At 33.3% G+C, this 9565-nt stretch overlaps 1 protein-coding gene across 6 annotated transcripts in view; it reads left to right on the top strand.

The window, feature by feature from the left end:
* Positions 1 to 358: 358 nt before the first annotated feature.
* Positions 359 to 9565, top strand: part of LOC137045694 (spectrin beta chain, non-erythrocytic 1) — a 70540-nt gene continuing 61333 nt past the window's right edge. For all 6 annotated transcript variants that reach the window (XM_067422556.1, XM_067422554.1, XM_067422553.1 and 3 more), the window contains exons 1-2: positions 359 to 961; positions 3489 to 3557. In XM_067422556.1, the coding sequence (XP_067278657.1) occupies positions 500 to 961; positions 3489 to 3557 (531 nt within the window). In that variant the 5' untranslated portion in view covers positions 359 to 499. The remainder of the gene's footprint in view (positions 962 to 3488; positions 3558 to 9565) is intronic.

Here is a 9565-nt window from a genome sequence, read left to right as displayed (position 1 = left end):
GCCAGACTTTACAACCTCCCGCCTGCGCTTTGCACATGCTCTGACAGAAGTCCAGTGACTTCATCCCTCATTCACGAAAGCTTCCCCTCCTCCTCCCTCTCTCTCTCTCTCTCTCTCTCTCTCTCTCTCTCTCTCTCTCTCTCTCTCTCTCTCTCTCTCTCTCTCTCTCTCTCTCGCAGTCAGGCAGCATGCCAGCCGTTTTCCTCTTGCTGCGCTCTCTGGTTGTCAGTCTCTTCAGTAGCAGATTAGCAGCCTCAGCCGCGCAGCTCCTCCGCAGAAGCCTGACGGCGGCGGCTGGCCATCTCGGCACCGTGCTGCGCCACATCTGGGAGCGGATCAGTTCCCAAGAGTCCAAGGAGGCCATCCTGGGCTGCGTCCTGTGCATTCTCAACATGCACAAGAAAGTGGACAACTAGATTTCTTGCATTTCTTTGGACTTTTTATACATATGTGTATTTTTTAATTTAGACACCCAAATGTTTCCGTGCTGAACTTAACCATGTCGGAGAGTATCGTGAGGAAGATCCAGCCCTTCACCATCGGGACCAAACTTTCTGCGCCAGCCGTGCCGAAGTGCTCGGACTTGGTTCCAGATGGGTACCTGCCAAATCGGACGTTCTCGGACAACTGCAAACTGAGGCACCTGAACGAACAGGTGTCTCTTTATCTCGGCCGCGATAGACGCTGCGGATCGATCCCGGCGAAGCATCCGCGTGAAGACGACCACCTGAACAGAAACACAACCTCCCCGAACGCTGCGTCCAGATCCATCCGCAAGATCACCATCTCCAGCCGGATGGAGGCTGCGAAGGACAGACTGACTCCAGGGATGGAGCTGAAGAAAATAAGAGCCAACTCGGAGAATATTAATAACAACAACAACAACATCACAACCTCCAACACACAGCTGCCTAAAATAGTGGGCGTCAGCTGTGAGAATAAACCCAACTCACATCTGAAGGTAAGAAACGCTTGCTTTCGTGCATTTGATTTATCTGTGTCAAAGAAAAGTCATGCAGTTTGAATAAAAGTTTGCCTAAAACAAAAATCTAAAAGTATTTGTTTACTTATCAAATGATAATTATCAGAATGATATTATATACTTGTGTAAGGCTGAAGTAAAAAGATGTTTTATGTGATGTGATGATTAAACAAAAATGCTTAGAATTTTTACAAAAGTCTTTTTCTTGCAATATAATATTATATAATGTGTAAGAAAAATCATAACTGTCTGGGAGAACAATGCAATCAGTAATATCATTTTATCATTAGCATACATTTTATTCATTAAGCACATAATATTCATTATAAAGAAGTGCTTTATAGCTATACAAAAAATGAATGTACAAATGTTTATTATTAGGATGAATTATTATCAAGACAAAAATGCTTAACTTGTACATGCGTTAAACAAAAATCTTTTTTGGGCAGTATAACATTATAAACGGTATAATATTTAAAAATAATGACTTTTGTTATTATTTTTAAACTATTGTTATTATTATAACTATTGTTTATCCGGAAAAAAACAATTACGTTTTTTAAAGTGTGAAATACATTCTCATTGTACCATTATTAATGATGAAGTGTTTATTTATAAAGCATGTGGTATTCTTTTTAAACAAACAAGCGCTTTATAGAAACATTAAATTAATGTAAGAGTATGCATAAAAAGCTTATTTAACTGTTTATTATTAGGGTTGATATTAAGTAAAAAAATGCACAATCAACAAATTTGTTTTTTAGGGCAATATAATATTACATAATGTGTAAGTAAAAACTATTGATATTCAGAACAGCATGTTTTTTTTTGTTTTGTTTTTTTTTGGGGTGAAATTTATGCCCATTATTACTGTTTATTATGGGGGTAATAATAAGTTAAAAAAAATGGCCAGTCAACAAATCTGTTTTAATATAGTTAATATTATATAAATATTGAAAGAGGCCGTAAAGCATAGCTGGTCCCGGTGTGGAGGAGTCTTGTTTTCGGAGCCTCCTCATGCTGTCATTGTTTAGCAAAAGCTTCTGTAATCTAAACATAATGAGCTGTCATGGAAACGGCACACAAATACTCCAGTGAACCAGATCTCGTGATGATGTCATCAGTCGTTCAGCTTTAATATTCGTTCATGAACTGATAGGCTCATCTTATTAAGTATCTTACACAAGCTGTGTGGTTGTGCTGCAGATGATGTGTGTATTATGTAACTTTGCTCTTCCTGGAAGGACTGCTCAAGTTCAGATGATGTCAGAGCTCCGGCTCAAAGGCTCCATTCTACTGCGATACACTCTCAGGATTCAGTGTGTGTTCGCTCAGGTTTTGTTCAGTGTCAATGGGTCAGCAGGAGACTCCTTTCACAAACGCTTCTGTGTGTTTATACTATAACAGACACAGATATACACTCTTAAAAATGCTGGGTTAAAAACAAAATTGGGTTGTTTTAACCCAACAGTTGAGTTGTTTAAACCCCACATTTGGGTTGTTTTAACCCAGCGGTTGGGTTAAATATTGCTTAAGGCAACCCAATTGCTGGTTTTGTCCATTTTCAACTCAACTTGGGTTGTTTTTAGTCCAGCATTTTTTAGAGTTTACTGTGGGCTCCAGAAGTCTGAGAACACTAGTAAAATAGGTCCTATATTCTCTCATTTTTAATTCATTACAAACTGTATTATCTCACTATCCGTTTCAGTGAAAAGTTTTGAAATGTTTTGGAATTTTCATGATTTCTTAGTATTTGGTTTGTTCTTATATTAATATAATACAATACAATACAATACAATACAATATAATATAATAATATGGGGGGCCAAACAGTAAATAATTACATATAATTATAATGTGCATAATGATTGCAAATCGTGAATATATAGATATAAATCTGATTATATTATATTATATTATATTATATTATATTATATTATATTATATTATATTATATTATATTATATTATGAAACTATGTGAAAATAGACATATTTTTTTGCATATTTTTATTTCCTGTTTGGCCTCCTATAATATAATATAATACAATACAATACAGTACAGTATAGTATAGTATAGTATAGTATAGTATAGTATAGTATAGTATAGTATAGTATAGTATAATATAATATAATGTAATGTAATGTAATGTAATGTAATGTAATGTAATATAATATACTGGTAATATAATATAATAAAATAGTGCTGTCAAATCAAATAGATGTGATTAATCAATTTGACAGCACGAATATAATATTATAATAAAATACATTATTTAAAAAAGACAATAAAAATATAATAATAATAATAATAATGATACATGTTTAATTTATATAGCACCTTTACAGCCTTACATATGCTTATAAATAAATAAATGGTATGTTTTTATTGTATGTTAGTGTACTAAACGAAATAATCGGTTTTGGTTATGAAAACCTACAATATTGTCTAACATCTCAGATAACAGGTATGGATCATAAGAGCTCGTTGTTTGTGTCTGTGTTTAGGTGTTGCTGTGTAAAGATGGTGAAAAGCAGTGCAGTGCCGACCGAGAGAAATCCTCCTCTTCTCCACAGGTAAACCTTATGATTTACCAGATCCATAACTCTATTCTGAAGTGACTTACAGCTTAAGATATGATGTTTCATCATTTAGGGGCCAGTTGCATAAGTACTAGTATGACCAACTAGTGATTAGGCCTTTTAGGTTTCAAATGAGACTAATCTACGTCAGGGCCGTAACCACCATAGACATTGAGGGACAAGCCCTCCTGCACTTCATTACACAGCCTCTGTATGTTAGGATGACAAAAAGGTTTTAAAGTTGCATTTTTTAGTCTGATCTGCCTCAGGTCTAGCGCCGCTCGTCAATGTCAAATTGATTGAGATGGCCAATCAAATCAAAGTAGGTGGAGTTTACGTTCTCTTTTAGCTTCGTCTTCACACAATCTATCACTTAATGCCGTTGCGGAGACTCTATTCTTTCCGGTGAAATCTCAAAACAAAATGTACACAAACGTGACCCTGCTCTTAATATACAATAATTGAAGAGCTTTGATTTTAATGAAGGAGAAAAAAACTATATGAGGGTGGAGTAGAACCAGAACCTTTGACATGGTTTACAAAATTTCTACCACTAGACCACTTGGGAATTACAGCGGATCTATGTATTTATTCATTAGTCCAAAAAGGTATTTCCCAACTAGAATTAGACCTAGAAATTAATTCACTGTTCTGTTTCTTTAAGCTTTATAAAGAATTTAAAGATTGGTCCCCTCCCAATGTTCAAGACATGGTTACAGCTGCGGTTTAATGTAACCTTTATGTGACTTAAAACTTAAAAACGTCTTAAAGAAAAAACTGTGAAGACTAACTTGTAAGACTAGTCCTAGCAGTTTATGCAACTGGTGTGTTTCTTTTTCAGTTGGTCTTTGATTTTACAATCAAGCGTTCCTTGATTCTTTTATCCCAGGTGATGAAAAAACCTTTGTTAGGGCTGCTTTTCATATTGATTTTCATCATAGAGATCTTCATTACAGCTGTGAACCAAACCAACCAGATCTGAGATGCATCACAACAACAATTCTCATTTTTTACAAGTGAACTATTATAAAGATATTCACATCATTTTTATTATGTAAACAATGTAAGATTTTGGAAAATATTCTGGTATATATTTAATCAAGTTTAAATTTTAGTAAATTTTATTTTGCTATCATTGAGAGACAATTTATTTATTTTTTGATTTTTTTTATGTTTTCCAATTTAATTTGAAAGTTTTAGTGCTTAAATAAATAAATAAATAAATAAATAAATAAATAAATATATATATATATATATATATATATATATATATATATATATATATATATATATATATATATATATATATATATATATATATATATATATATATACATATATATATATTCTTTTTCTTTTTTCTTTTTAGTTTTAGGAGTTGTAGAAGAAAGGTTGTTTTGCCAAAAAAATAAGTTTTTAACATTTTATTTTATTCCAATTAATATTTATTTAATTTCAGTTAGTTTTAGTTAACTATAATAACCTTTTTTTTCATGTAACAGCGACTTCTCTCATTTGTAAATTATGCTTATTGCAGTTTTTTTTAAGTATATAAATTATGCTTATTCCTTAATTTTTTGGTGACTCTTAAAGAAGCAAATATCTTGACTAAACAACCGCAGAGCTCAAACATTTGTTACTGTAAAAATATGTTTCTCTAAGGAGAAAATTAATAATTTGTGGTAACATTTTAGCATTTTACAGTGTCCTTGTTACACATGTTACATCTATAATAATTACTCAAAATTGTGCATAATTAAGCGGAAAACCAAACCTAATCCTAATATGGTTACACATTTTAAGGTGTTCATGTTACAGTGTATTTACACATTTTAGTACTGATTGATAATAATTAACTACATGTACTCTAGGGTTAGGATTTTTAGGGTTAATTGCATGTAATTATGCATACTTTACATTTATTATTACACTCTAAATAATTCTGGGTAAAAAACAACCCAATGTTGGGTCAAATATGGACTAACCCAGCAATTGGGTTGTCTTAAGGAAATATTTAACCCAACCGCAGGGTTAAAACAACCCAATTGCTGGGTTAGTCCATATTTGACCCAACATTGGGTTAAAACAACCAAGCATTTTTTAGAGTGTACAGTAATGTGTAACAGACACTAAAATAAAGTGTTACCCCATAACCTTAACCTTATGTAGTTAATTATTACTCAGTACTGAAATGTATAATTACACTTTAATACTGACACCTTAAAACATTTTTAACCTAACTTGTTCAGTCTATGCAGACTTTTAAAGGTATTGTAACTCTATCATCTCTGTTGGTGTATCAGTTTGCAGATCTTGTATTTCGTGCTCCTCTTCCGTTGTAAAAATGTCTCAAACGCACGACTGACCCCAAACCTCTGAGCAGCAGAATTACATCTTGTCCGTGAGTTTCCTCTTGAGTGGTTTGTGTTCAGCCGTAGCCAGATGTATATAAGATAATGGGCTCTTGGAATTTAGGAAGTGATGTCAGTGGCGCAGCAGGCCAAGCCTAAACGACTTATTATTTTAAGTGTTCAGTTGGGTTTTGCAGAGGAAAAAGCAGCGGTGAAACTTTTACAGTCGTTTTGGGTTAATATGAGCTGAGGCCCTTAAAGCGCGGAGCGCTCTTTGATGAGACGCGGCTGCGGTCGTGGCCACCTGCGCTCAGAGCTGTTGAGCGAGGGCTTGATGCCTCGGAAATAAATGTTTACTTGCAGCATTAAAGGGTTAGTTCACCCAAAAATGAAAATTCTGTCGTTAATTCCTCACCCTCATGTCGTTCGACACCCGTCAGACCTCCGTTCATCTTCAGACACAGATAAAGATATTAGTGTTGAAATCCGATGGCTCAGAAAGGCCAGAAAGGCCCATCTCACTACAGCGGCTCTACAAGCATATTATGAGGAGACGAGAATAGTTTTTGTGCGCAAAAAAACTAAATAACGACTTATATAGAGTAATGGGCCGATTTCAAAACAAAGATTCGAACGGTTATGAATTAGCGTATTGATTCATGATTCGATCGCGTTTCAATCTGCTGAAATCACATTGCATTGGTGATCCGAATCATGAATCGATTCACTGATTCATTACAGTTCGAAACTTTGTTTTCAAATCAGCCCATCACTATATAAGTCGTTATTTAGGTGTTTTTTTTGTACACAAAAATTATTCCTCATCACTTCATAAATGATTGTAGAGCCGCTGTAGTGAGATGGGCTTTGTTACGACGTCTTTAGTGCCTTTATGGGTCTTGAGAGAGGAAATGACATTGGTGTCAATGAAGGCCTTTCTGAGACATCGGATTTCACGTCTGACTGTTGTGTCCAACAACATAAGGAATTAATACTTAATACTTAGTAAGTAATATAGTAATGAACTAACCCTTTAAGAGAAATGAGCATTCAAAACAAACTGGTTTTGGTCTGAGTGCCTCTGGGCCGAGTCTTCCTGAGATCGGGAATATTTCCTCACTGGGGAAATCATGAGGTCACACAGGATGGGATGAGACTCGGGATCGCTGGACACGGGCAGGCCCCGCCGAGTGATGGGACGGTTTAGATTTACACCCTGCAAAAATCATTTTCTTTATCTGTGCTTTTGTCTTGATTTCCAGTAGAAAATATCCAAACGTCCATAAAACAACTTGAGGAGCAATATTGTCTAAGTCCGTTTAATTTCGTGTTTTTCTTACCACATTGGTATGTTTTTTTTTTAATTGTTTGTGGAGTGTATAAAAATTCCTTTATGCACATTCTTTTTTTTGCTTAAAACAAAAACATTTTGCTTATTAGATTTACGACCATTTAATTTTTTTTTTTAAATATTGACTTTTTCAATTGATTTTTTGACTATTGATTTTTTTAAATTATAATATAAATGTATTATATATATATAATATATATATATACAGGTCCTTCTCAAAAAATTTGCATATTGTGATACAATTCATTATTTTCCATAATGTAATGATAAAAATTAAACTTTAATATATTTTAGATTCAATACACACCAACTGAAATATTTCAGTTAGCCCATTTCCTGCACACGCCTGTGCACGGTGGCTCTGGATGTTTCTCCTCCAGACTCAGTCCACTGCTTCCGCAGGTCCCCCAAGGTCTGGAATCGGTCCTTCTCCACAATCTTCCTCAGGGTCCGCTCACCTCTTCTCGTTGTGCAGCGTTTTTTCCCACACTTTTTCCTTCCCACAGACTTCCCACTGAGGTGCCTTGATACAGCACTCTGGGAACAGCCTATTCGTTCAGAAATGTCTTTCTGTGTCTTACCCTCTCGCTTGAGGGTGTCAGTGATGGCCTTCTGGACAGCAGTCAGGTCGGCAGGCTTACCCATGATTGCGGTTTTGAGGAATGAACCAGGCTGGGAGTTTTTAAAAGCCTCAGGAATCTTTTGCAGGTGTTTAGAGTTAATTAGTTGATTCAGATGATTAGGTTAATAGCTCGTTTAGAGAACCTTTTCATGATATGCTCATTTTTTGAGATAGGAATTTGGTAAATGGTAAATGGAAATTTGGGGTTTTCATGAGCTGTATGCCAAAATCATCAGTATTAAAACAATAAAAGACCTGAAATATTTCAGTTGGTGTGCAATGAATCTAAAATATATGAAAGTTTAATTTTTATCATTACATTATGGAAAATAATGAACTTTATCACAATATGCAATTTTTTTGAGATGGACTCGTATAAACACACTGAATATTTTATATATTTTTTAGTGTAAATAATTGTTATAATCATTATATATATAATGTAATATATATAATTATATAATGATTATAACAATTATTTACACTAAAAATATATGCAAAATATTCAGAGTATATAGTATAAAGAGTATATAGAGTAAATATATAGAGTATATAGAGTAAAATATTCAGAGTATAAAATATATATATATATATATATATATATTTAGTGTGAATAATTGTTATAATCATTATATATATATATAATGTAATATATATAAAAATATAATGATTATAACAATTATTTACACTAAAAATATATATAAAATATTCAGAGTGTGTTTTTCTTACAAATATTGGCATATCTTTAATGTATGTGTAGTTTATAACCTGAATTTTATATATTTGCTTAAAACAAGAAACAAAATTTGCTTATTGAATTTATGACCATTTTAAAATTAAGCATTCATTTAAAAAAAAGAACAGATAAATTATGATATAACATGTTTTATACTTATATATAATATGCAATATAGTATAGTTTTATAGCCTATATAAATATTATTTTTTAATAATTACTTTAATAATTTAATAATACTTTTTTACTATTTATTTATTAGTTTAGTAAATAATTATTGTAATAACAATAATTGATAAGTTCCATTAACATCTGAAGTAAATGTATCTTGTATAAGACAAAATATTTTTTTCGTTTTTTTGCAGTATAATGTTTTTGGACACAAACACATGCTCTCATTTTTTATTCCTGATTGTGATGATGTGATAAAGTAACGGGCCACCCTTTCCCAGCATCGGCACAGATGTTTCCTGACTTTATTCACGTTGTTAAATTGTTCGAGCGCTTTAAATTTGTCCTCACCACCATTATTGTCAGCGGGTGTGCTGACGGTGGCTTTGGTTATATAAGACTGTCTGACGCGAGTTTGCAATGGCTTTCTGTTTTGTAACCGTGTCTTCATCTGTTCAAATGTACGGTTTACACGCCATCCTCCTGATTCACAGCAAACGTTTCCAGACCATAATAATTACACATCATTTGATATGATGGGTGATATCATAGAGCAAATCACCAATAACATCACTATTACTGTTGCCCCTATGTTAGTGATGATAACTAACACTTCATAATCAGTTAACTCTGGTGAAGCATGACATTACTGAGACTTTCAGGGTTTTGTTGGTTTTTTTATGCATTTTATATATAATTATAGAAATGCATCATTTTCCAGTTGTTGTTTAGTTGTAGTCATATGATATACTGATTTAAACAGACATTTTA

This window comes from Pseudorasbora parva, chromosome 17 (genome assembly GCF_024679245.1).
Source record: "Pseudorasbora parva isolate DD20220531a chromosome 17, ASM2467924v1, whole genome shotgun sequence".
In the NCBI taxonomy this organism is placed as follows: Eukaryota; Metazoa; Chordata; class Actinopteri; order Cypriniformes; family Gobionidae; genus Pseudorasbora; species Pseudorasbora parva.
The sequence above is the reverse complement of the archived record's forward strand: the minus strand, read 5'-3'. Positions and strand labels throughout refer to the sequence as shown.